Source organism: Colletotrichum tamarilloi (genome assembly GCF_030869305.1).
Source record: "Colletotrichum tamarilloi strain Tom-12 chromosome Unknown Scaffold_5.1, whole genome shotgun sequence".
Taxonomy (NCBI): Eukaryota; Fungi; Ascomycota; class Sordariomycetes; order Glomerellales; family Glomerellaceae; genus Colletotrichum; species Colletotrichum tamarilloi.
The window spans coordinates 1,066,313-1,091,908 of record NW_026849388.1 but is presented as its reverse complement, the minus strand read 5'-3'; the positions used below and the strand labels follow the sequence as shown (position 1 = coordinate 1,091,908).

Genomic DNA, 25,596 nt, shown 5'->3' with positions numbered 1-25,596 from the left:
TATACGCAAAATTCCCCGTTCAAGCCGCCAACTCACTCTCAAAGAGGGACTAAACTTGCAAATATGGTATGTCAAGCTCCGCGATCATGCTCAGTATACCATAGTCGTACTAACCCAGACACAGACCGCCCTATTCAACTTCCAGTCGCTCCTCCTCGTCATTCTCCTTCTCATTTGCACATGCGCATACGCGCACCAGCTCATGCCCGCCATCATGGACCGGAACAAGGACGGGTAGGATAACCAATGGCACGCACACGTGTAGGAACATGTTTGCTAACATGTTTCGACAGTATCATGGGCATATTTTGGAAATTCGCAAGAGTAGGCGAACGGTTAAGTCCATACATCAGCTTATGCTGTGTCGTCATGGCGGCAAGACTCTCCCTCCCCCAACTACTCCCCTCTGCGATTCTAACTGGGTAACGATAGGTCTCCATGCTCATCAACTAAACACTCAACCCCTCCTTGTATGAATGCGCGCGAGCGGAACCCCTCTCGATGGGGGTACGAAAAGACTTGTTAAATGGTTTGGAGTTGGTCTGGGAAATGAAACATTGCTTTGTTAGATGGATGCCAGCGCCAGGCGTAAGAAAGAGGATATGGCTACGGTCAATGAGACCCGCATAACGATATCAGTAGTATATGGGTACTGTCCGGCGACAGTAGAAATAATGCAAGAAATTCCGCCACCGTCGACGGCAACTGCGGTTCCAACACTGGCGTTGATCTAGACGTCATGTACATTTGTAGGCTGTGCCACGCATGACTTTCAGAGTTCTAAAACCGACGGTTTGTCTCTGACTACAAGCTTCGAAGCAGCCCAGTGCCTTCTCGTACGCTTTCAACGGTCCCTCGTCGCCCAGTAGGCGACTTCTCTCGGTCCTGATCTCGAAAGTCGTCGAGGTTCGTAAGCTTTGCATCTGAGATGTAAGATTTGTAGCAGCAACAAAAATTGAGTCATATTCCGGAGAAAAGACCATAGATAAGCTCTTCGTCAACTACTCGTCGATATATCTTAGTATCGAGAACATAAAGTCTCTGGATAAGAAGCACTTGGATATGAAGTAATAAAACATACATTTTTGCTACCAATCTGTACGGACTTCAATCTTGAAGTGTGTTCATGTAATCCTGGCCACGTAAGTAGGCAGAAAAGCTTACCCGTCGCGATATCTCCGTACGTAATTACTCTTTAGTGGTTTGTAGCCTTAATCTGTTCATAATATCGTCTCAAATTGAAGTTAATTAAATTCATCTACCGTCGCATATTTTCCGAAGCGCCACGGCTGCCTGAGAATTACCTATCGAGACTGAACCAGCCGTATCCGCGGCATTAATACTGGTGTCTATCTTGTCCTGTCTGTCCTAATCTTTGGTATCCTTGTCTTCGAATCGCACGCGTCGCCTGCCACCTCGCCTCATACTACTTTGATCGAACCTTGGTTGGAGCAACAAGCAACCTCAAAGACAAAAATAGTCGAGGCGATGGGAACACCATCAGACAATGTCTTTCCAATGAAACAGAGCACCATACCCACGACTAATGTCTTGCTATCGATGCATACATTAACCTGCTGGCATCAGATCAGAGAGCAGTGCTAACCAAACCGACGTCACGAAGTAGACAACTTATTGGATCATACGCCAAAAAAACAAAAAAAAAAAAAGAACACGGGGCGGAAGTCGACACACGTAAAAGAGAGTTCATCTGTATCTACAGGGAAGAATGACACCAAAAAGTACAAGGCAATCTTTCTCTTCTCCGGAGAAAGCTCAAGTCACCAGAGCAGGAAACCGTGTTGGCTCCAGTACCCCACGTGCCAACATAGACTGCGTGAACGTTCGAGAGATGGCCAGAACAACTGGCATATCAAAGTAATAGAATAGTAGCCGACAAGATAGCCTGGTGACAGGTCTCGAAGGCAATATTCGTACGTCCTTTTTCTGTCTTCAGTCCCTTCCAGCAATGAGCAACCGGTTAGGAAAGAAACCGAAAACCGTCGATAGGGGCCTTGTGGATTTGTACGGTTAGACGCCACACGCGCAATATCACGAAAAGTCCCTCCAAACCACGCATTGCAGCTTTGATCAGCAGTTCGATATGACTGGGCCCGCTGTTGGAGGATCTTGGAGTGAACCAGCATTTCCCGACTCGGAATTATCTACGTGACTCTTTGATACTCACTACATTGTACCGCGATTGGAACGTCAGGCTCTGAATTATTCACCGATACGCAAGAGATGAAAGTAGGGCTAGAAGACATGTAGATAACCTCGACTTCAGGGGGAACTCTGTCGCCGCGTCTCGTGAATACAAAAGAAAGGGCAAATAGCAAAAAGACACGAGTGAGCGTGGTGGAGGTCGTGACCCATTGACTGAACCGCTATCCAGAACAAGTCCACAACCACAACTCTTCATGGCCTCCGGTAACGCGGAATGGTTGACCTTTCCGGAACTGGACAGAATAGTCGTCCGTCGAGTAAGGGAATGCTGTCGGGAAGTGTGAATGGTCAACAGGCCCTCGTTGTACGGCCGCGCTACCTTGCTGAAGAACGAAAGCTCCCTTTTTGCTCCTGTCATTCATCGTGACCTCTCATCGTCTTCTCTCCTTTTCAGTGCTTCAGACATTCAGCTGATTCCGTTTACTTCGACTGAGAGTGTATCTGCTAAGGTCAGCTTCGATTCCTAAATAACGTATTTTGTATTGGCAAAATATCTATCAATCGTCACAATCTCCCTTCAACTAGAGATCATGAGTGATCCGTGGCAGATTTCTAACAACGCCTCTTGAATGAGCACTTGTCAACATGTGGCATTCAAGGAAGGGCAAACAGGACATAGACAAGACGACCAATCAATACAATTTGAGAATATATCTATTCTTCCATAATCACCAAAGCATGACATGGAACACATACTAACATTAGAGAATCTGCTAAAAGAGGTAGACTTACCAGCCGAACCCCATCATTGCAAACCCAACGTACCGCAACCACCGTACAAGCCCCGACTGACGTCTGGAATGTACTCCATAACCACGTACAACCCAAAATCACAAACACCACCAAAACCCCGTCAAAAACTCCCAAAGGAAAAGGATACATACATGGGAGACATACATCCACGTCCCGGATCGATATGCAAGCAAAACTCACCGATTGGCTATCACCCGGCATCCGCATGTGATTGTGATTGTGGCTGCCTCAAGACCGGTCCAGCGTTATCTTTCTTTTCTTCTTGTACAACAACAATGGCACTTGCTTGCTTTATGCGGATACAACTTTGCAGCGGACACAGCCGACAGACAAACAATCCACAATCTAGCATGCCAATCACATAATACAATCCATGATAGAACGAGCAAAAGAGGTGGAGCAAAATGTGAATGGCGAAATGTTACTCTTTGTTTTCTGTCTCAGCAATGCCCAAAGTGCGCTATGTATCTGGATGTGACCACCTCCCCAATGCAACGCCGAACCAAGTAATCCATTGCGGCAAGAGCGCTCGCGAGCTTGATGCTTTGATACCCCCAAACACCGTCTAAAAGGTTCCGTTACCCCCACCATAGCCAAATAGAGTCTTGTGAAAAATAGCCGCAATATCAAAATTAAAAAACTGTAAAAAGGGGTATTGTTGTTCGGCCAGACGTAATAGAGAAACCCTATGCTAGGGCCAGGGCGTGTCGGGTCGCTCGTCTTTCTTTTGAGACCAGCATCCCTTGATTAAATGGAGTTGTGTTGGGAGATGAAGGCTGAATGCCTCAGAACTGGTTCATTTCCATCAAGCTGTCGGCCTGCTCTTCTTCAGTGTATGCAAGGCCGGCGAAAACTCTCCAGTGGAGGATGCCAAGGTGTGCCAGCCGAGTCGCCATGTCCTCGATTCCGCCGTCATCCCGGTTCTCACGGTTGCTGTCGGAGACCGAGCCCTCACGGTCGGGACTGCCGATGGATCGTCCTGAGCCTTGGGCACGGCCGCCAGTGGCCACGGTGAAAAGACCGACCCCAGTCAGCCCGCGGAACTCGCGCACTCGCTTCTGGAGCTCCATCAGAAGCCTGTGGTGGAAGTGCGCCTCGACCTCTTGGAACAAGGGGCTGTTGATGTCGCAAACGTGGGAAGCGAGCTTCGACTCGAAGACCGGTAGCATGTCGGCGGGTGCGTTGGTGAATCGGAAGATTTGAAGGGCCAGCGAGGGAGCAATGGCCTCCCAGCGAGATTCGTGCCTACGCGGCGGCGGCGAGGTGTGGAGCAGCGCGACCAAGGAGTTGTAGACATCTCTAGCCTTGGCAAGAGATTCTGTGGGATCGGAGGTAGGTTGAGGCGGTAGGATGAGAGAAGATCGGGGCGATGAAGTGGCAGAGTCGCCGGAGCTAAAGGCGAGACTCGACGGCCGCGAGGGCGGAGTGTTGAAGTTGAAGTCGGGAGTCATGGAAAGAGGGCGGCTGCGAGGCTCGTCGTCGAACTGTGAGAAGGAGCTGGCGAAGAGAGGGGCGTTCAATCGGCCTACTCTCTCGAGGTCGTCGTACATACGCATGCAGACCTCCAAGTTGATGGCGTCCAACATATCCGCCCGGAGCTTGCCGAATCTCTCTTCGTCAAAGATGAAGGTGTTGGGCAACGCCTTTTCGGATACCGAGGGCAAGACCAGGCGAGAGATGGCTTCAAAGAAGACAGACATCTCCCCAAAGGAATGAGCTGCGATGGGAGACACAGAAGCAGCATATCTCTGCTCAGCATCCCTATACCAGGCATTTGCTTGAGTGACGTCCAGCTTGCTCCCCTGAATCTTTTTCTCGAAGAACTTGCGCTCAAATGGAATGGTTCCCTCAATAAGGATCGGGCGAAGGCAGCGAATCTGATGATTGGCAACGTCGAGCTTCATAGCCTCCAAAACACTGAGCAGACTTTTCATGCCCTTGACAAGCTCATCCACGTTGTTGGTCCGGTTTCCGTTGCTCAACTGTGTGTACATCTGGTCCACCCACTCGTCACGCATCGGAGCGCAGTGGGATTTGAGAACTCGAGATAGCCACAGAGCAAGCTTTTCCAAGTCTGCGATTCCCCTGTAGAACTGCTGCATCAGCAAATCGACATTGAGGCCCTCATCCAAGTAAACTCTGTCTCTTTGGGGCACCAAAGTCTGAATGATTTCCTTAACCGCCTTCAACAAAGATGGCAAGCACCAGTCATCATCCTGACCGTGTGCAGAGAAGAAGGACTCTGGTTCGCTCACGAACTGGATGAGCTGCTCCTGAAGGGTGTTCCAGAAAAGGTCTGCCTTGTGTTGTTTCCTCTTGCCCTTGTCGCCGTCCAGATTAGGGCGGAAGTGCAACTCGGGGTCAAAGTTGATGTCATGACGCAACTTTGGGTTGTGCATAATTTTGCAGACATCCAGCTCGCTTAGGGTCACCTTGGTCACAGGGGGCTCAATCGGCCGAGAGATCCGGGGAGCAGAAGCCTTGACCTCCGGCACAGTCCCGAAGTAGCCGTCTGTAGGCACATTTGGCGTTGATACAGTTGAACTGTTGGATGATGCTCTGGCCATGAGAGGTGCTGTTGTGGGTGTTGATGTGTTCGAGGGTGGGTTGAAGCCTCTGGGAGAGACTTGTGACGATTGCTTGAACTGGGGTTTCGCCTCCTCTTGTTGCGTCTGCTTTCCGGTCTGCGGCTCAGACTCCTGAATGGGCTCGTTCTCGCCGTTGCGAGTCGAAGTCGACATGTGGCGACGGTTGCTTTCTATGCCGCCACCGGCTCCCTGATCACCCGCCATCTTCGAGATTCTCGTTCTGTCGATTTAACGTACGTTATACGTTCTGCTCGACTGATCTCCAAGTCGTCGGAAATCGCGCTTTCAGTAAATACTGGTCAGAAACCAAATCTAGATCCTCCAATATTACACGCTGGAACTCGACGTTGGAGTAAGTTGCGAAGCCTAAGTAACCAAAGCAGGTTGAAACGTTCTTGTGTGGCTGGTGTTCCCCGAGGAAGCAAGTTAGCAAGAGTATATCTAGTCGAAGGGCCGCAAACAAGCATCGGTAGTTTTGTGAGACGAAGAGGGTCTCGTGAGCGACACACACGCGGGCGAATGCAGGTGCTGGTTCCCGGAGTCCTGTGTAATGGGCCAGGGAGTTCCAAAGGGAGGGGGGAAGGACGCCCGCGAGTTTGCAGCCATCTGTGGCCGGGTAAGCCAAGTAGGCTTGTTGTAACTTACCGAATGTGACAAAATACTGCAGCAAAAACAGTAGTAGCTGGGCGGGGGGCGGGATGCAGCAGGAGTTGCAGTCGTCGAGTACGAGAATCAGCGGTGGACGTATCGGCCGAGGGATGTTTGCCCAGGCAGAGGAGCGCAGCGCAGCAGAAAGGAGCGACTGGACCACAGAAGGAGTCCGTTGTGGGAGTGTGCTTGCTGCAGAGGCACGGCTGAGAAGCAAACAAGCGGCCAAGTCACTTCTTGAGATGTCGTTGGTTGGATCTGACGGGAACTCAGAGCCCGAGGATGTGGTCGAGTGGGTGTACAGTGTATATCGGCTGTTGGTCGGGTATTGTTGGCGAGGTAAGAATGCCGCAGTAGTCGGAGGTTGTAAGAGTGAGGATTCGTGAGGAGAGAAAGGGTAAAAGTCTATTGGAGGGCGAGCGAGGGCGGCGAGGTGGTTGTTTAAGAAGGTAGGAGCAGGAGCAGGAAGCAGCAGCAGCGACGGAGATTGCTCAGGGGGTGTGGGATATCCAGAGGCAATGAGGGACTGGTCTGGAGTGAGTGTGTGAAAGAGCGCAAGAAGCAAGCCAGAGAGGATATCCGTCTGTTAATTACAAATTGGGGGAGGAAATTGCAAACGGAGAAGGAAGGAAGAAGAAGAAGAGAACGAGTACGTCTTTCAAATGTGCAGGGACGTGGGAAAGAGGCAAGAGAAATACGGTCGGTAAGTACGGTCAGGTCAGGCCCCAGCCCAGGTCAGGTCAGGTCAGGTCAGTGCAGTACGGAGTATGCGGCCGGGGAAGGGATGAGAAGGGAAAAAAAAAAAGGAGTACGGCGAGTGTGAGCGAGAGTCGTAACAGAGCGCAAGGAGGACTGGAGCATGTTAAAGCCAAACAATAATATTAAGACGGTAAGGTATGGGAGGGTAGGAACAGATCAGGTACAGATACCGGGTCGAGGTACGTACATCCTACATAGAGTCGCAGTGCAGAGAGCATGTACCTGAACGTGGAAGAAGACGAGGCAAAAGGCGTGGCATGGAGGTAAGATGGGTACGGAGTACGGAGTACATGCATCCAATGAGTACCTTACGGAGTAGTGTATGTGTGAGAGAGCCGTAGCGTCCATCGAGGAGAAAGGGCCCAGGGAGGTCACTAGTCATCCGTCGAATGGTGGAGAGGTACTTTGGACTTGGCTTCCATATCCTGACCCTACATTACTCTACTGCATAGTAGCGTACAGAGGGTGTTGGCACACTAAACCGGACGGTGAAGGCCCCCCTTTGCCTCCCAGTTTCTGTGAAGGGGCCACCTCAGAAAGCGGGGAGGGGATGGGCCTCGAGGTAAGTAAGGTAGTGAGGCAGGGCAAGGTACTCCGTAGTCCGTACATCAGCTACCTTACGTTGAGTCTCCATAAGTGACGGACGGTGGCCCCAGATCGGGGGTACGTACCCTTCTCCGCCGCCGGGCCAGGAACTAGGACCCAAATGTCCAAGGGGACTATGCGCTTGGATGGGTTGGGGGAACTTGGGTGAAATTGCTGGCAATGCATCCTCAATGCAGACTCACACCTCTCAGAGCGAGAGAGAGAGAGAGAGAGAGAAAGAAGTGCAGTGCCAGACCAGACCAGACCAGACCCTCCACACGTTCCCACGCTCCCACACTCCCACACGGCACACGCTACACACCCGGAGCTTCATCTTTTTAGCGGCAGCACCCACTGGCCACTGGGCCATCCATTCTCTCGGCCCCCCCTTCCCCTCCCATTTTGGTTTTGTACTGTGCTGTCGCTCCTCCACTGTTCCCTGCCCTGTATGCCCGACGATGAGTGTGTGTGTGTGCGATGTTTGTGTGTGGAAGGAGAGTTCCAATGCGAGCACGAGGCCAGGACAGCAAGTAAGGTAGTCAGGCTCCATGCCTTAGGTAGGAGCTGGGTGGGTGGGCTTTCGCGGTCGAGCACTGATAGTGAAGGACGAGTTGAGGGTGTCGTCAAATTCCGTCTCGTTGTGTAGGATATGCAAGGCCAGAAGTATCCGTTCCGTACTCGCCCCATATCTTGCGCTCACAAAAGCAACTTTTTGGGTACATCCATCATGTACGTGCCAGGCCGTGTCATGCTTCCTCCCTTCCTCTTGTCCAGCTCTTCCCTCCCATCACATCTCGACTCGGCATCCCTTCCAGTTCCCGTCCGTGGTCTTTTGGCACTTTGCCATTTTCTCTGTCAGGTACGGTACGCCTCATCAACGCCTCAAGCCGCAGAGTCCCTTCACTCCCCCTCCACTTCCAGCCCGCTACTCGCTTCTAGTCAGCCTTAGCGCGTCATCGTGGAGAGGTCCCTTTGTGATGTCGTCCCCCCCGTCGTCTCCGGGGCCTTGAACAAGCCACGGCCACCGCCTGTTGCCAACACCACCCAACCCGCCCACCGCCTATCGCCCGACCGCCGGCAGTAACAACCATCGGCGGCATCGGGAGTGGCAGTGGCAGTCGCCGTAGCAGAGTAGCAGCGGCCTGCAGTAGGACAGTGCAAATGAACACCTCCTCGTCAAGTAGTTCCTCGGGGTCTCACCGAGTGAGAAACCATGTGTACTGCGTACATGCAAGCCGCATACTCGTCTACTACGCCACGCCATATAGAGCGGGCCAGTACGTGTGTCAACACCCGCTCCGGCCGATACGGATACATGGTCGTTGCCCCAGCAGAGTGGCACCGGAGGCGCAACAACACGGAGATCGGGATCCAGAGAGAAGGCGCCTCTCCTGTCAGCAGTATCGTGAGTAGCGAATGGAGGCATGGGGAACAGCAGTTGCTTTCGCTGGTGCCACCGATGGTGCTGCTGCGGCGGCAGGCCTCGTCATTTGCCGTTGGCCATCCGGACACGGTAGTGCATCGTCAACCAACCCCCGTCAGGTGGACAGTGGACTGAGGGAACTCTGAGTCTGCTGCTACTCCCAAGTTACAGCCCACACACTGACGGATGGCTGTTACGATGAGATAACTATCCATGCTGCCATGCTGCCATGCCCATGCCATGCCGTGCCACGCTCATCGCGCGCTGGGGCGATTAGCACCAAGGCCATCCCTGCGCCGGGCCGGGGGGTGGACGAACAACTCGTTTGGTACTCGGGACTCTTGGAGTCTTGGGTCTTTGGTGGTCCACTCGGGCCTGTCCCTACCAGCTGGAGAGAGTCAAAAGAACCACAACCCATGCGCCTGTCGGTGATCTCGAAGAACGGAACGCAAGATGGGTACCTCGTGGAACATGCCAACCAGCCTCCCTTCTTTGCCTATCTTCGCCTGGCCTTGTTGACTTCCCCAGAATAGCAGTTTCGAATGAAAAAAGGGGAACAAGAGGTGGCGCTGGACGGGCCAGGCCGATTAAGCGTTGTAGGAACGCCCACAATGTCCCCAAACACCAGACTCCTGTCCGAGAAGACGGCGTATTCAGTAATTCGAACGAATACTCCAGATATGCGGCCAGCAGGCGACTAGTCGCGAGGAGACTTGAAAGAACTTGGACGCATGGTCTTCGCGGGCGCTCCGCCATAAGAGGGCAAAGGAGAGAGGGGCCGCGGCATCATTTCAAGAGACAACTTCGGGCCAGAACTTTTGACTCAACTGGCGGGACAAATGAGCGCGCTGCGAGACGAAGCAGCAAAGAAAGGTATGGTGAATGAGTCGTTAGGTGTGTGCGGCACAATTTTTGCTGTCAAAGGCAGCGTATCCGTAAGAGGCGGCGGCGCGCGGCGGCGGCGAGTCAATGACCTTCGTATTGATCGACCAGCGGCACATTGTTCCAATTCCGGTAGCTGCAGTGTGGACGAAAGAACAGGCTCAAACTGCTGCAGCAGGCGAGAATCTGCACCCACACGAGGTCATGGTGTACGCCGGACTGCTCGTGTGCCTCTCCATTCTACCTCATGGCCGTGGAGGTCGCGGTACACCGTCAAGGTGTTGCGAATAAGTGCAAGAGATGAAGGTAAAAAGCCGGCCGGTTGGGGGTGGGGGGTCAAAACACTCAGGATTGTGCGTCCGTTCGCTCGCAGACTTGCATGATCTGCCAGGAGTCCAAGACTGAAATTCCGAATGGATCGCACGACCATGCAAGGACGGTATGGTAGTATGAACTATAGAAGCTGGAGGACCGTCAGCATCACACATGAGCAAAGCGCCCCTTTCTGCTAAGGATCCGTCATCCATCCATCCATCCATTCGAAATATGTGTCCAAGCGGTGGTGATATAGTTCTTGGCGTCCTGGGGGAACGTGTCGAACTCGAGGATATGACTATGAGAATCTGAGGATCACGACTCCAAGACCAAGACCAAGGCCAGTCTAGTGCAAGAGGAAGAGGGAACCAGCGGGAAAAGCAAATAGAAGAAGATCATCAGTGGTGCGCTAGGCGTGGGGTCCCTAGGTACTCCAACTAGGGGCAGGGGAGGCACGAGGGTAGGGTCCAGGGGAGGAAAGTACGGGAGTACTGAGTAGGGAGTACTGAGGGGCAGAAGAAACCATCGGAGGAATAATTGTGAAAAAATGCCAGAGAGGGAAAAGATTCTGGAAAAAAAGAATAATACGGAGACGTAGGAATAAAAAAAGAAAGAGAGCCCAGTGCCAGGGCAAATGGGAACGGCAAGGGCTAGTTGAGACAACCCAGCAATCCGCGCCGTCGGTAATAGCCACTTTGATCCCACTATCCCGTATCGACGTACCTTACTGGGGATGAGGTACCGTTTGCTGGGTGTGCGTGGCAGTTGTGGAAGGTGCAGAGAGACGCTGATACTGGAGGTACTCCGGTACCTCTGGAGGGTACCGAGGTACTTCATTGGCTTGCAAGGGGAAGGAGGAAGGAAGGGGATTGAGAGCGGGCGGCAGGGGGGATCCCTTGCAAGTTCCAGGTCCCAGGAGTCTTGGATTGGATTTCTCAAGAGAGCCATGTCCATCCCAGGTTCCCAACCCTCGTACCTGGGATTCTGGGAAAGAGGAGCAGCCTCGCAGACGACACGAAAGGAGGAGCCTTGTGGGATCTGCCAGGGTCAGCTTATTACCGGCCTTGCTGTCCTCGCTACGCACACCTGATACCCTGCCTGAATCTCCCAGGTGGGTTCGAGGTGAGAGTGAGACCAAGAGACTCGAGACTGTGTGTAAGAGAGAAAAGGGAAGGTGAGGTGAGGTGAGGTGAGGTGAGGTGAGCTCAGGGCACACTTACAATCATCCAAGTGATAGGTACGCAGTTGGCGAATTGTTGAGCTAACACAACCCGAGACACTCGAGACTCGAGACTCGACATACTCATGACATATTTCACTCATGCCATCTCCAACATGTGGAAGAGGCGGCTGACAACGTGCAATCAAGGGGATAGTGAATTAGGCCATCGCTAGCGTGAGGCGGGTCGAACGAATCCGAGATGACAATTTGACAATTTCTATATCACGGTCGCCTCGGACGCTCAGAACATAAAGCAAGCCGCCACCTTCAGATTAATACGACAAAAGACTACTTAATTATGGTCCGCGCAGCATGACAGGCTGACCAACAGATCCTCATCAGGAACCCATAGTAATGACGACAATTACGAAATCCTGCATGCTCGGCCGAAGCGTTGCATCGCGCTGCTGGGGCTTTGCAGTCGCTATTTTGAAACAATTGGGTCGGGGATTAATCAGGGAGACAAAAACCATCTGCTAGAAACAAATCAATGCCTCCCATGCTGCAGTTCCTCCCTTCTCCACGGGCCATATGCTGCAGTAGACTTGGTGGGAGGAGAGACCATGGCTCCGCACGGTACAAGGTATTGCGTACCTGTTGGAGTGAAGATTAATATTCAATGGCTGAATAATACAAAAGTGCATTGCCATTGCACATTTCATCCACAGGGCTTGACCAGGCAAGGCCGGTGCCATCTCAAGACAATCACGACTCACGACTCGAAGCTCACCAGCCTTGTTCCTGGGAGCGGGAACAGGCCGCAGGCCCATGAACCAGCATCTCAGACTCGCGTGCGGAGCGCTCATCCGTATTAGTTGCCCTATTGTTTGAGCCCTCCAATCGAGACCGGCAGGTCTAGACTCACTCGAACCCCTCCATTCCTCTCTTCTCGTCCCTGCATCACATCTGCGTCAAACCAAGTCTCTGATGAGAGCCGCTACAGGACTCACTCATCTATGGACCGTCCCTTTACCAGCCCAGCGTGCCTCGCTACGGACCCTGCGGCCGGCCTCCATACCTGGACTTTGATTTCGGAGCCCGAACACCACTATGGGATATTGGCTTGAGCCATAAACTCCTACTCAAGGGCCTCGAGGTGCCCATCTCAGACAAGGCGTGGTTTAGACTCCAAACTTCGGCCCCCCCCCCCCCCCCCCGGTCATTGGTGACGATGACCGTCGCCTTGGAACACAATACGTACCTCGGCTGGCTTTACGGTGTGCCTACACAGTAAGATAGGTAGCTCTTCCGTCTTGCTTTACCTCATCAGCTAGGGGCGCAAGCCACCTACCATGGGACGCAGTCAGGTTGTGGAAGATGGCGGGAGAGCACTAAGCAGGAAGGTAACGGTACCTGAGAGTGCAGGTGACTTCTAACTTCAGGGTACGGCTACTTGCCGTTCCTGCCTTGCGAAGAAATTTACCTACGCCAGGCGGTTGTGTGGCTGCAACGGCGCTCGACGGATACGGAATGCGCTCCGTCTACGGCTCCCGTTCCACTCATCCGTCCCAGATGCTGTCTCTATTCCGCACTACCTACGTACACTATGTCTCCTGTGTACGGCACTACGGAGTACGAATATCAATTTCTGCTTGCGCAACAAAGAAATTCGACATCACGGAATCTTCAAACTCTGTTCCGCCTCCACTTGCCATCATCAACCCGGCCCTTTAGTTCTAAACCTCGGAGCTAGCCTCAATGGTCATCTCACCGTCCATACAATGTTCCTTTCAGCTGTTCTTCACAAGTTCACAGCTAATAAGGTAGGCAAGCTAGGCTAGAGCAGGACGCCGGACCGCAAACCGACCCTTCCCGGAAACCCCCTGACTCCGTGACAAGGACACACGGTACAACCACAGAGTACAGAGTACGAAGCATACGGAGTACACTTCATCATCAACCCCATCAATCCCAAGCCGCATGCTCCTAGAACCACGAGGCAGGATTCGCCTCGCGGAAGGCAAGAGGCAACCTAGCAGCGAGTGGCCGTTGTTCCCTTCCCGCTGGCAGTAAGATTGGATCCATCTAGTTGCGATCCACGATCCACCGGCCTCGTCCACTTCAGATGCAACCAGCCACCAACAAAGCCGTCCTGCTGATCGCCTTCGCAATCAATTCGTCTCCTCGCTTCGGAGCCGTCGTCGTCGTCTGCTCCTACATGCATGTGGTTACGAATACCTACACAACTTTGACCCGACTGGAGATGCCCTCCGATCCCCACGTATACGAGGCTCGCACAGATTTGATCATAATATTCATACTACTCAAACGAACAACGTCCTGCTGCATCCAGCCAACAGTGCCGCTGTAGATGCATGCGATATCTAAACCGGTTACGATACCCGCAGGTTCCCTCGACTCATCGTTAACTTGACGTTACGATGAGTCTAGTGATAAGCAGCCACTCCAGTCGAAGCAGACACACACTCGATGGCTTGCGGAGTACGGAGGACTCTATGCCAACCAGCCGTTGCACTTTCATGCTTCTCTTGATTGATCTCTCTCGAGTCTTTCTCGCCTCTCACGATATTGGAAACATAAATACGGACCGGTAGCCTTATGCGACCCTCTCGCCCCCCTTTTTTTCTATTCTCCTTGTTGCCAACGCCTAAGACTATGGATATGAATCGTCCACCAACCGGTCTTGGATCTGCATCGAGGCGCCTGACCCGCGGGGTGTGGATGCTAATTAACCCGTCCTTAGGTGCAAGCGGCCGAGATATCGGAGCCACTGGGAAAGTGGCCGACGGCGAGGCGAACGCCTCATTGTCCGCCGTCGTCTGATGCTGCTAGGGCTTTGGTCTAGACGGTGCCCCGGGAATATGTGCAACCGTCCCTTTCAGTCCCCGGGGCGCCCGTCACTTTGGTCCAAACGCCAACGGCGCACGGGATGCGATAGTTTGGATAATTTCAGAGTCTCGCGACGCCGGCCACTGCCCGATACTCAGACCTGCACGCTTCATGTCCGCGACGGCATTGCTCCATGCGTGATCAATGGTGCTCGCCCGCCCCTGGTCCTCTTTGTCGCCCGCTCTCCGACCTCAAGGTGGCCCTGGCTTCTCGGCTCTCGCAAAGAGTCTTCCAAGTTCCGGGGGAGAACAGGACGAACGGCGGCCGGCAGAGAATCTGAAAGTCGCAGGTTGGCAGTCGACAATGACGACAGTCGAGTGCCCGTACCGACTTCACCTCCGCAGACCACAAAGACTTTGACTTCCAAGTTCCTGTTCCATGCATGCAGATGGATGGATAGATGGATGGCCGGGGCGTCGATGAGCTGAGATCATCTCATCTTCCTACAACCGTCCACCTTAGGGTACGAATACCCGGTTCAGAATCAGCTCTGCATCTAAAATTGCCGCTGGCTGACTCTTGAGTCTTGCCTGAGCCACCAACGCCCATCCTCCACCAGGTACGAGTCAATCAACTTCTGACGTCGACACTCGACAATCTCCTTTTTCAACAATGGCCGTGTGCGTGCGGAGCTACGCGTCAACCTCGACGCCTCGGCCATGGCGAACCCTCCATCCCCTCTGCCTCGTCCTGCCATGTGGTTGATGGAGCCCTCCAGGGGTCTACAGACCGGGAACCGCGGCTGCTCGTGGGCGAGGGTCATCCTCGCACGACTTCTGCTGAGAATGAGGCTGCACAGCTCACACCACTCGATCCATGGCCACCCTCTGGTTTCAGTGGTCCGGCTTTGCAGTGTATGGTCAGAATTCGACCATCGGCGTCCAAGTTTGAGCTGCATTGCTGCGACCAGTCCCAACGTTACTTCCATCATCGCAGAATGCGTCCGCGGAGTAATTTGCGTGAGCACCGGCCTGCAGGATCGTCCTCACAATCCGTACCTCAATGGTCTTAGACCTTCAATCAAACACAATATCTAGCGACCGTAATGCCCAGAGTTAAGACTAGGAAGACACAGTCCAGCGGCTACCAACATGTCTTCCCTTCACCTGTCTGCCGTTTGCCGCCATACACCGAGAATGGGAAATAATACTCTAGGTTTCAGCAGGCCTGGCCACATTGTGCCAACCCCGGCCCAAAGCTTGAGAGTGCCATTAATACACACCCTCACCACTTTCACCTAGAAAGGTGCCCGAGGCGTCAACCAGACTCCTTGGCAGATCCCATCGGTCCCAACTACGCCATCAGCACATCACACCGGGGCTTATTCGTTCATGCATCTGAGATGCCCGAGGCTTTTCTATCACTCAAAACTCTCGATACGGCCGCCGCTCGAGATGGTTGGGTAGTTCAAAGTCGCCGTTTGCTTGCATTCTCATACGCTGTGGCGTAGCCTTTTGCTGCTGGCTCGTTTCGACCTGCCTACAAGAGTACGATTGGCATTACATCCTCGCAACATCTCATGCAACCCAGTTGCGAGCTTGTTGTGCGTCTTGTGCGACAAATCATGCAGCCCTTTGACCATGATGCCACACAACGCGGCAGTCCTGCTCCGTAGCCCTCTCATTAGCAAGGTTTTCGACCAACTCCCGCCACGGGCTATCGTCTGGACGCCGCCTTGTTGACAATATAAAGGATGATACGCCCATGACTCGGCCCGCTTCCAGAGAGCACCAGGCATGCCCCGACCACAGCGTTCTCCTCTGCCTTGTGGACACATTCACATTGTATTACACTATAGCGCTTTCAGACGACCGACACACAGTTTGACTCCCGTGTCCAATCCTCTGGTGGGCGTGACGATGCAGCGGCGATATCACGGTCATGCTGCAACCCGCTAGCTTTTGCAGCTTGCAGCTTGCAGCTTGACCTCTGAATGGGATTTCCACACATTGTTTCCGCTCGCAACGCAAGGAAACGCAACGCAACGCAAAGCAACGCAAACTAAATCACCCAACTAGTCCGCTTTATTGGTCCCCGTTCCGATCCCGGCCCAGATTGGAATTTCGGGAGTCGACGGCAAGGCTAGCAACGCAGCAAAGCTGTGGCAAACGCTGATTGATGACAACTCACCTTGACCACACCGTCCTAAAACCTTCGGATTGATCGTCCTTGATCTGTCGTTGGACCACGTTCAGGAATCGTGCGCGCCCAGAAGACGCACTGCTTCGACAACCCAGGCTTGTTTGAGCCCTCTACAATGAGCCAGCCGTGACAAGTCAGACGCACACAGGCACACCCACACTACACAAAGCTCGTACACGTCGCTGACTCTGTCGCCATGCCTCTTGTCGCATCCTGGGCCGAAGAGAAGGGCCTCTGCTGGTCAACGTCCGGACCGTGCCCCTGGCCTTTCCCGAAGCGCGCCTGTCTTCCGTGCCCAGTCGATGTCTCGTCTCTCCTCATCGACGGCCCTGCCCTGCTTCACCCACTCTCTCAGAGCACTAACCTTCCAGCATCAACCGTTTCAAATCACATCACAGCGGGATCTGGGCCGAATGGTGGTCCCTCCTCTTTTACCCGTCTTTTCCGTGGCTTCTAGAAGGCTCAACCCCCTGACGAAGAAGCATCTCAGACTTCCATACGCCGTTCTCGAGCCAGCATCGGTGACTCCGCCTCTGTGGGTTCAAAGTGGATGGGTTGCCCGTCTCCATATTTTGTTATTGAGTAGCATTCGCTTCAGCTTCAGCTTCTTCCATCGAAGCCCTACGAATACACTACGTGTGCCAGCCACCAATGCGTTGCTCAAAGCGATACAACGATTCGGTGGATTCGCCTTGGCCTGCTGCGACTCGTTTCGCTGAATCCACCACGCACACGAGATTACGGACCCCAAAGACTCTGCCATGACCACAATTCTTCAGCAGTCTCTCTCGCTTGCTGATAGTTGGTTTCAACAGGGTCCTGTAACTCGTGAGTCTGGAACCACAGGTCTGAACTAAAAAGAAGGTGTTTCCTCCTGCGATGCGGGTAAGCCCAGGGCGGTGAAGTCCTTGCGCTCTAGCCGCACCGCCAAACCCACGCCTCAGACGGACACGTGAGGTGATGTATGAACTTGTTGTTCCTCTCATTATGGATATTGTTCCCATAATACAGCCAGACTGCATGGCAACCTCGCCTGCCATGATCACCGCTCCAATTTGGCAGCAAGATTTGCACTTACCGCTTCTCGACGTGGAGCAAATATCAAGCGGCCACGCAGAGTTGCCACCACGCATCACGACTACATCTTTTCCCCCTTAAAGGAAAGGCCTAACAGAGGAACAGTCTTCCACCAAGTCAGCGCTGTCAGCCACTTGCCTTTGCTGCTCGTGGCCACCCTGGATTACACTATTTAAGCGGCATCTCCAATCAAAGATTGCCAATCGTCCGGTTTAGGCCAGTGGCCCCCCCCCCCGCCACTTTACAGCTCCGCAAGGTAACTGGACAATGAAGATCGGCGACACCATTGCCTCCCCACCAAATTTCGATGCCAAAGCGGCGTGGAAACGCACCTGTAAAAAATCATCTGGGAGGGCGAGGGCACTGTCAGTGCCTGATTCGGCTTGTGCAGTCAAAGAGACAAAGGATGCATGGGTTGGGCTCCGAGCTATGCCAGACAACTTCTTTGCCTGTCGAGCTGACCAAGTCTCTTGGCTCTCACCAACTGAGTCCAACTAAGTCGGCCATGGGCCGATCTTTGTTTTTTTTTCCTTTTTCTGTCTTTTCTGTCTAGGTCGTTCACAAAAATGGAACGACCAAAAGGCGACCTAGGGCCTTTATGGCCTTGTAGTCGGTCGAAGACCGCGCAGATCCCTTGAAGAATCTTGCAGGATCTGCTCTAGGTCGCGCTCTTTTCTCGTTCCGTTTTGGTAATGCTTGCTTGCTTACACCATTGTTTGGAGGGGGAGAAGAAATGAGATCGTGGGGGGCGGTGGTTCGTCACTCGCGAAACTCAACCCAAGTTCGCTATTCACATGTGCCAATTCTATGAGGTCGTACTGCATACCTGTTAAAGGACCGTGCCAGGGGAACTTAGGTAGGACTGTAGGGGAGTGGGAGGGTTCGAAAAGTCCTGTGATCCATTCAATATGTCAAAGAAATGGTAGAGATCAGCAAAGTGTCGATCTCGGCCTCTCGACCCTGTTCGAGACAACAACGTCCACCCAGCGTGACGTTCCGGCTTTTTGCGGTGACAACCGCACCTCTGCGTTCCAACGTTGAGCCGCGGTCGGGATCATGGTTGAGGCCCAGACTTTTTTTTTTGTTCGAAAAGAGCCGTGAAATGAGCAAGGTGCCTTTTCAGTGAAGCTGACGGATACGCTTTTCGGTCATCTACGAGGGTGACCGCCCATCTCCACGCCCAATGTCACCTGGCAGGGCTGGCTCATTATACATAGACCCGAGATGGGGGCCCTTTCATCAAAGGGAGGGATTGTCGATGTTACCCTTTGACCGGAACCGGTTGGGAGGTGCAGCATCACTCTCTTTTGTTTACGACAGTGGAATATCCAATGTCCTATGGTTTTCTCTGGAGGTTCTGGGGGATGTTGTCATGAGAGCGATGGGCTTGACGGATATGAATCGGCCTCGTGGATGCGCGCTGTGATACGAGGTGGGAGGCGGAGCAATCCGTCAGAAGGACAACCATCCCATGGGCTACGTTATGAGGCTTTTCACGGCAAGAGAGGATTTCTCCAAGTCTTGGTCCGTTTGACGAGTTGGAAAGGAGAGGAGGGGGGGGGGGGGACTCGAATCGATCCTCGGCCGAGATGATTGTAGCCTTTTGGTGGTGTGTCGACACGACGGGGTTGCTTTGATGCAAACATGGCTGCGAACCATCGGACACTTGAGGTTTGAAGTAGCCAAAAGACGTGTTGAGGATCGAGTAGAGGAGGAGACGGTCAGCATGTTGATCTGAGCTGATGGCTTGACCGAGTGCCAATTGCCTTACATGCAATTTCCCACCGTGTGTTAGTCCCGATACTATCACTTGACAGCATACTCGCTTGCGTGATCCCGATACTTTGTCATGACAACCTACTGCTGTTCACGATCTACGCCGACTGTACCAGTGAGGCTATCAAGCGACAGTTGCGAGGCAGAGGATATGACAGGATGATACGATGATATTCCACAACTTTGTAACTTGGTATTTTTCTCCTCACTATCATTCTTCACACTACGCCTGCTCTCCCCCCTTTCTTCCTTGGTATCCAGAAAAACAGCAAACCTTGGTTATACAAGAACAAGGCCTTTTCACAGCAACGTCGGACAACAGACCATCCAGAGGTACCTTCGACATAACCCATCTAGAGGCGTGCCGGAATCGCAAATAACAATAGGTACTAGTATCCAATCCCCAAAGGAGAATAATATGTTTCCACTTCCCCCTTTTCTGTCTCCTCTTGTCTATGATCCCGCTATGCAAAAAAAAGGGTAGAAAACGAAGACGAGGCGACGCGGATTCGTGCTAGTGGTACATAATTGCAACGGACAAGGGTGTGATAAGTTGAAATGCGGTACGCCGTGGAGAATAGATAGATGTGCGATAACTCATATTATTATTGGTTGTTCTTGTTGGAACGAGGGGTTCGTTGTGGCAGTCTTCATCGCGGGCTCAAGGGGCTCCGTCCAGGGCCCTGTGTCTTCCGTATCTTTTGCAGCTCTTCCTCGAGTCTTCTCCTCTTAGCTTGCTCCTCCTGGTAACATAGTTAGTATAAATTGTAATCAGATCGGCAAAGGCTGGATAACATACCCTCATGTCCTCTTGGAACTTCTTCCTCTCCTCTCTCATTGTAGTACGGAACTGTTCGCTGAGCATCGATGCGCCAGCACCACGAGCGCCAGTGCCTGGGGTCACCTTGAGACGCGCGTCGTCAAGCTCCTCCTGCAGCTTCGACATCTTGGACCTCGAGTTGTTGACCTCGGCGTCAAGCTGATCCTTCAATGAGCTGATCTCGCCCTCGAGGCTCGACTTGACTGCAAGCGCGTCATCAAGCTTAGTCTCGACCTCAAACTTCTCCCTTTCGGCATTAATCGTCTCGGCCGTGATGTTCTCCAGCTCCTTGAGTGTCGAAGCGAGCTCCTCCTTAAGCCTGTCGACCTCTGCCTTGAGCTGGGTCACCTCGACGGTGCTCTTAACAGCCGCAGCCTGGTTGGCCCTCTCCTTACGAGAGCCGTAGGCACCATCGAGCTCGGCTTGTGCAATCGTCAGCTCCGTCTTGAGCTCGACAATCATCATATTGAAACGTTCAATCTCTTCCTCCTTCTCCTTGACCTCCTTGTCCTTGGCTGCAGCCTCTTGCTGCTTTTCGACTGCGGCTTTCTCAGCTCCAGCCAGCCTCGTCGTCAAGAGCGCCACTTCTTCATTGGCCTTGCTCAGCTTGCTGTTCATGTCCTGAACGTTCGTATTGAGACTGGCAAGTGTCGTCTGGGCCTCCTTGCTGCTTGCCTCCAGAGATGCGATCTTGGCATCACGCTCCCTGATCTCATCTTGGGATTTGGCACTGCTGGACTCATTGGCCATGCGCGTAGTGGTGGCGACCTCTGCCTCCTTTTGCGCCTTGGCGAGCTTCTCCTGAGCCTCAGCAACCTCTTCCTCGGACCGTTCGAGCAGTGACCTAAGCTGGTCCAACTGGTCCTGCTTGAGCGTAAGCTCGAGTGCCTTCTCTTCCTCAGCTCGCATCTGGGCTGATCGAAGCTGGTCGAGTTGGTCTTGCTTGGTCTTCAGCTCCTCATCCTTTTGCGAGTCGGACTTGTTGTTCAACTCTCGCTGCTGCTTGATCTGGCGCTTGAGAACGGACTTCTGCTCCTTGAGACTCGTGGCTTGGCTGTAGAGCCACTGGACCTTTGTAGAGAATGCCGACAATGAGTAAGGCTCTGATGTATCGACAGCTTCGTCTCCAGACATGTCATCATCGTTGTCAGATCTGCCCTGCTCCATACGTGTACGGCGGCGGTCTGCTTTCTGCTGCTGGATGCTTGCGAAACCAGTCTGGATGATCTCCCACAGGCCCATTAGTACGACCTCAGCCTGCTCGTCGTCTTGCTTCTTGACAGCCGACTTGCTGGCATTCTTCTTCATCTCCTCTTCCACAACAGTTAGAGCATTCTGGAGCCACTCGAACTGCGCGTCGATGCCAGAGTCCGGAACTTCGGGGTAGCTTGGGTCAACTCCGACAAGAAGATCCCGCATTTTTTGGTTTACATCCTCGAGACGGCCTTCTGCCTGCGTGAGGGCGATAGATGCCTGAGCAGCAGCAGCCTCCGCGTCCTGCAGAGTACTAGTCGACTGTCCTTGAAGCTCTTGTTCCTGGCGTACAGTCGACAGACCTGCCTCCAGGTACTCGAATTGGCTTCCCAGTGTAGCGCCAGGATCGGCTGGTCCTTCCGCTACTAGTGAGGGAGGTTCGCGGAAGCCTCCGTTCTTGGCCGGATTAAAATTTATAATTACGTCTCGTAAAGTTTGGTTGTATGTCGTTAGCTTCCGTTCCGCATCAGAAACGGACTGTAGGCGTTGCGCGTTCTCCTTTTTGAGAGAATCAATCTCGCCGCTTAAGGCATCAGTTTGTGCCTGAAGCTGGCTATTCTCTTCCCGAAGGCTGTTCAACGCGTCGGCTTGCGCGTGTAGTTTTGCGTTCTCTTCCCTCAGCTTATCAGCCTCCTCCCGTAGCTGGGTATCCTGCTCACGACTCGGCGCCTTTGAGGGAATATCGAGCGGAGCAACTCTGGGTTTCCCGCGAGGCGGACTTATGTTGCTCAGATCTTGGAAAAGTCCATCTTCGTCGAAGGAGTCGTCCCCGACCTCTAAACTATTGCGGCCGTTTGAGTAGGTGTACAAGCTCTCCGGGCTTCCAGGTATTCCGTTCATCAACTGGGCGGGGATTTGATTCACAGGCTTTTTCGATGCCTTATGCGTTAGCTGGAGGATGCCGGCGGTGTGCTCCAGGAGACCCCTCTGCGATTCAACCAGGCGCTGTTCGAGGCTCCGCAGTTCGTTCGACAGGTCGTCGACTCGTTTCTCGCTGGCCTGTCGTTCCGCCTCGGCCTCACGCAAAGACTCCCCCGTGCTGTTCCGGTTACTGCCCATCAGACTCCTCCTCTTGCCCGCCTCGGGCTGCGAGTACAGCTTGGCCATGGATACAGCGGCATCTCGATACTTGGTCTGGATAGCGAGGTTCGTGCGTGTTTGTTCCAACCGTAAGCTCAAGGATTGAATCTGTTTCTTGAGCCCGTCCACTTCCTCCTGCGACAATATTCGGTATTGCTTGCTGTCCGTCAACGCCGTCTCCGTCAATAGGTGGACTTGAATCGGGTCCTTGAGATCAACCAGTGCAGAGCTCGGCGGAAGTTTGGCATTCGTCTGCGCGGTGTTAGATGCGTCTGGACTAAGCGAGCTAGACCAGTGATGAGGACTGACCGGATTCACGCGCAAAGGCGCCCCTCCAAAGTTGTTCATAATGTCTCTCCTGAGGCCATCCCCACCTATTGACCTTCCGCCAGGGCCAGCAGCCCGGGGCGGCGAGGGCCTCCCCGGGGAGTACCCGTTCATGATATGGGGTCAGATGTGTAGCAAAGGACGGGTCGCATCAAATCATTATATTACAGCGGAATCGTAGAGTCGTAGGTAGCTTATGATGTCGTTGCGGCCGTGGAAAGCATGTTCGTCGGACGGATACGAGGAGGCTAAAGTAAAGTGTATGTTCGTACACACGTCGGACGGGGACGTTGGAACAATGGTATGGTACAGCGATGCGTGGATGAACAAAGAGTGGCTGGTGGCTGGCGCGTGGGATTTGTGCCGAAACCCCTTGGAGGGAGGCAAGGGGGTTGTTCACTGTTACAGTATCGAGGTCGCTATCGCCGTGGAGACGGGGGACGTCGTCGGAGACGGATTCAACACCAGCCGTTTCGCAAAAGGTAATCGAGGGGGAAAAGTTGCGAGGTTAAAGAGAGTGTTTCCCCCGACGAGGCATAGACATCCTTTTCTCCCAGAACGAGAGGTGGATCGGCTTGTGCAAGAGCGACTACGAGGTGCAGTGTGTGCAGGTGCAGGTGCTGGTGCAGTTGAGTTTGCCGTCCCAAAAATTGAGTTGGGTGACCTGTCGCAGCGGGTGGCAGTCTGGCAGACACATTTGACACTACGGCAGCAAAAGCGCCCCCCGCCCCCTGGCAGATGGTTCATAATTGGCGATGCTTCGCAGCTCCCACTTCGGGGGGGCTCTTGCGCTAAGCTTAACTGGGTTCGTCCCTTACCCGTTTTCCCTGCGTCGCTGCGGCTACCTTCCATTTACGCTATTGGCAGATGGGCCCGTTGGTCGATGGTACGTCCTGCACTATTTCGCGCTAGTGAGAGTCAGCGGACCGTATTTTTAGTTTTAGGATCTCTGACTGCTGCATCCGCCTCATCCATCTGCGTGTTCCATGAGAAATACAAAATTCTTCACATTTGCTTCTTCACCTGTGGAGGCTGTGGAAGCGTCCTGATGTTTGCTTTTTTTTTTTTGTACCCAGATTGCGTCGGTAACACCCGTCGTTATTCTGTATTCAGCGGATGGTTGCCGAACCGTCGCATCAGCATAAGACTGGTGCAATCTGGGAGTGAATTACACCGTAATTTCGGGTTTCTTGACGGCCAGGATCTGGAGCCAGGATTGCACCGTACTAAACCGTTTTGAGAAACGCCCGAACCCCTTTCGGGCACCTCATTATTGATCATCCCAAGAATGGCCATCCGTCTTCCCAGGTCCACCATGAATTGTGAATGGTTCATCGGTTTATTAACATTATATGAACAAGACCCTCTGGGTTATTCGATAGATTGAGCCTCACCAGCTCATACTCCTAACCATTTGCAGGACCAGACTGGAGTCTTGCTGCATTTGCCATAGCTTGAGAGATGATGCATAATGTCCTCCCGACGGTTGAAGGCAGGTCCTTGGTACTTGATAGAGAGTCTTTGTGAAATCTCGGAAACGCAGAACAAACTACTCCCGAATAAGTGTTCTCGCAGACCTGGTATCATCCAGTGCTTCAGCAGCGAGCTCACGTCAGTGTAAGTGGTATTTTGTGTCTATTTAGGGCTATTTAACTTAGTCTTGCCGCCTATCTTGGCCGGCCGGTCTCCTCCGTCCTGCGTCTCCATCCACCTGGCCCTGCGCGCCCGAGGTGGTTGCAGATGAACCCTCACCCTCCAACCGCCTTCGAAGACCCTCGAATTCTGTCCTTCTTCTCGGTGTCTTGACTCCGACCATCCACCCGGGAAGGCGCCATTTTGTCAATGGAACTGGTAGCAAGTCGTTCCTCCACGAGTGTCCCACAATCCAACCGACCGCAGCTCCCAGCAGTGAACCCGGCCACTGGAAGAGTGCCAACTGTAGAGCGAGAGCGTAGCGGTACGTCTTGTCAGAGAAAGTCAATCCGACAAACTGGTCGTCTGTGGGCGGAGCTGCGGAAGCCGCGACGCGATATCGGTAGATATTGGGGATCGCAGCATGATATTGCGCGAGGATAGCGAAGATGATCGGGGTAGGGCCGGCTGGCATATAGTTGAATAGACCCGCGGTCAATGTCCGTGGCACGATGGACAGTAAAACAGGAGGTATCACTGCAGTGAAGAGAGCTGATACAGCTACAAATGACTAAAGCGCTGTCAGTATCACTCCGTCCACTACTCAGGCCTTGCAGCCACTCACAGCGTATTTCCTTGATCCCCATATTTGTTCAACGACCCTCAAGTGGTAGAGAGTCATTGCTGCGAAGAGGACCTCGCTCGAGTTGGTGCAGCATAGCTGGTACGCCAGCAGGCGCCAGAACTGATGATAGCGCCATAAATGGGTGTCTACAACAATGTAGAAGTAATGCTTGACGTCAAGCAAGCTGGCAGCAATGGAGCTCGTCACAAGGCCAAGAACGAGGGTGCGCGTCACTGGCGCATTCGTGAAGGACATGTTGTGGTTGGACGTCTATTGCATCGTAGGCCGGGTTGCTTTCTCAGCAACACTCAACTGGTGGAGGGGCAATGAGGACGATCCCTTGCCCTTGGATTGAGGCACCTGCTCTGGCTCGATTTGAATGCGCCCTTGCTGCGAGGGGTTCTTTGCCAGCTGCCACGGAGCTTGACTCAATCTTGTTCTGATAGTATTGCGCAAATTCGTGGTGTTGTCGGAATCGACGGGCGGTGCCGGAGAGCGAAGGGCGACCAAAGGATGGTTGATGCCAGGTGGTTTCTTTGGCTGTCGCCGAACCCACTTGGAGCTTGATGCACAGCTTGTGCTGTCCCTCCTCAAGTGTGTCCTTGGTTAAAG

At 53.2% G+C, this 25,596-nt stretch overlaps 9 protein-coding genes across 9 annotated transcripts; 5 read left to right on the top strand and 4 right to left on the bottom strand.

Annotated features, from left to right (window-relative positions):
* Window positions 1-63: 63 nt before the first annotated feature.
* CTAM01_02470 (uncharacterized protein) lies at window positions 64-426 on the top strand (the record flags this gene model as incomplete). The annotated part of the gene is made up of 3 exons (XM_060518508.1): window positions 64-66; window positions 119-234; window positions 294-426. 3 exons carry the CDS (start codon window positions 64-66, stop codon window positions 424-426), a joined length of 252 nt encoding a protein of 83 aa, XP_060387141.1.
* A 2,454-nt stretch (window positions 427-2,880) lies between these two features.
* CTAM01_02469 (uncharacterized protein) lies at window positions 2,881-3,186 on the bottom strand (the record flags this gene model as incomplete). The annotated part of the gene is made up of 1 exon (XM_060518507.1): window positions 2,881-3,186. One exon carries the CDS (start codon window positions 3,184-3,186, stop codon window positions 2,881-2,883), a length of 306 nt encoding a protein of 101 aa, XP_060387140.1.
* A 578-nt stretch (window positions 3,187-3,764) lies between these two features.
* Window positions 3,765-6,744, bottom strand: CTAM01_02468 (T-complex protein 11; the record flags this gene model as incomplete). The annotated part of the gene is made up of 3 exons (XM_060518506.1): window positions 3,765-5,787; window positions 5,864-5,933; window positions 6,213-6,744. Coding segments are annotated over 3 exons (2,625 nt in total), but the record flags the coding sequence as incomplete, so codon positions are not given.
* A 1,464-nt stretch (window positions 6,745-8,208) lies between these two features.
* CTAM01_02467 (uncharacterized protein) lies at window positions 8,209-8,508 on the top strand (the record flags this gene model as incomplete). Its single annotated transcript, XM_060518505.1, has 1 exon — window positions 8,209-8,508. The coding sequence occupies one exon, from the start codon at window positions 8,209-8,211 to the stop codon at window positions 8,506-8,508; it is 300 nt and encodes a 99-aa protein (XP_060387138.1).
* A 366-nt stretch (window positions 8,509-8,874) lies between these two features.
* On the top strand, window positions 8,875-9,515 carry CTAM01_02466 (uncharacterized protein; the record flags this gene model as incomplete). Its single annotated transcript, XM_060518504.1, has 2 exons — window positions 8,875-9,082; window positions 9,154-9,515. The coding sequence occupies 2 exons, from the start codon at window positions 8,875-8,877 to the stop codon at window positions 9,513-9,515; spliced, it is 570 nt and encodes a 189-aa protein (XP_060387137.1).
* Window positions 9,516-11,964: 2,449 nt separating this feature from the next.
* Window positions 11,965-12,216, top strand: CTAM01_02465 (uncharacterized protein; the record flags this gene model as incomplete). Its single annotated transcript, XM_060518503.1, has 2 exons — window positions 11,965-12,039; window positions 12,070-12,216. The coding sequence occupies 2 exons, from the start codon at window positions 11,965-11,967 to the stop codon at window positions 12,214-12,216; spliced, it is 222 nt and encodes a 73-aa protein (XP_060387136.1).
* Window positions 12,217-13,466: 1,250 nt separating this feature from the next.
* On the top strand, window positions 13,467-13,712 carry CTAM01_02464 (uncharacterized protein; the record flags this gene model as incomplete). Its single annotated transcript, XM_060518502.1, has 1 exon — window positions 13,467-13,712. The coding sequence occupies one exon, from the start codon at window positions 13,467-13,469 to the stop codon at window positions 13,710-13,712; it is 246 nt and encodes an 81-aa protein (XP_060387135.1).
* A 6,184-nt stretch (window positions 13,713-19,896) lies between these two features.
* CTAM01_02463 (involucrin repeat protein) lies at window positions 19,897-22,841 on the bottom strand (the record flags this gene model as incomplete). Its single annotated transcript, XM_060518501.1, has 3 exons — window positions 19,897-19,989; window positions 20,046-22,652; window positions 22,710-22,841. 3 exons carry the CDS (start codon window positions 22,839-22,841, stop codon window positions 19,897-19,899), a joined length of 2,832 nt encoding a protein of 943 aa, XP_060387134.1.
* Window positions 22,842-24,381: 1,540 nt separating this feature from the next.
* Window positions 24,382-25,239, bottom strand: CTAM01_02462 (UBA domain-containing protein Ucp14; the record flags this gene model as incomplete). The annotated part of the gene is made up of 2 exons (XM_060518500.1): window positions 24,382-24,930; window positions 24,985-25,239. 2 exons carry the CDS (start codon window positions 25,237-25,239, stop codon window positions 24,382-24,384), a joined length of 804 nt encoding a protein of 267 aa, XP_060387133.1.
* Window positions 25,240-25,596: the final 357 nt, after the last annotated feature.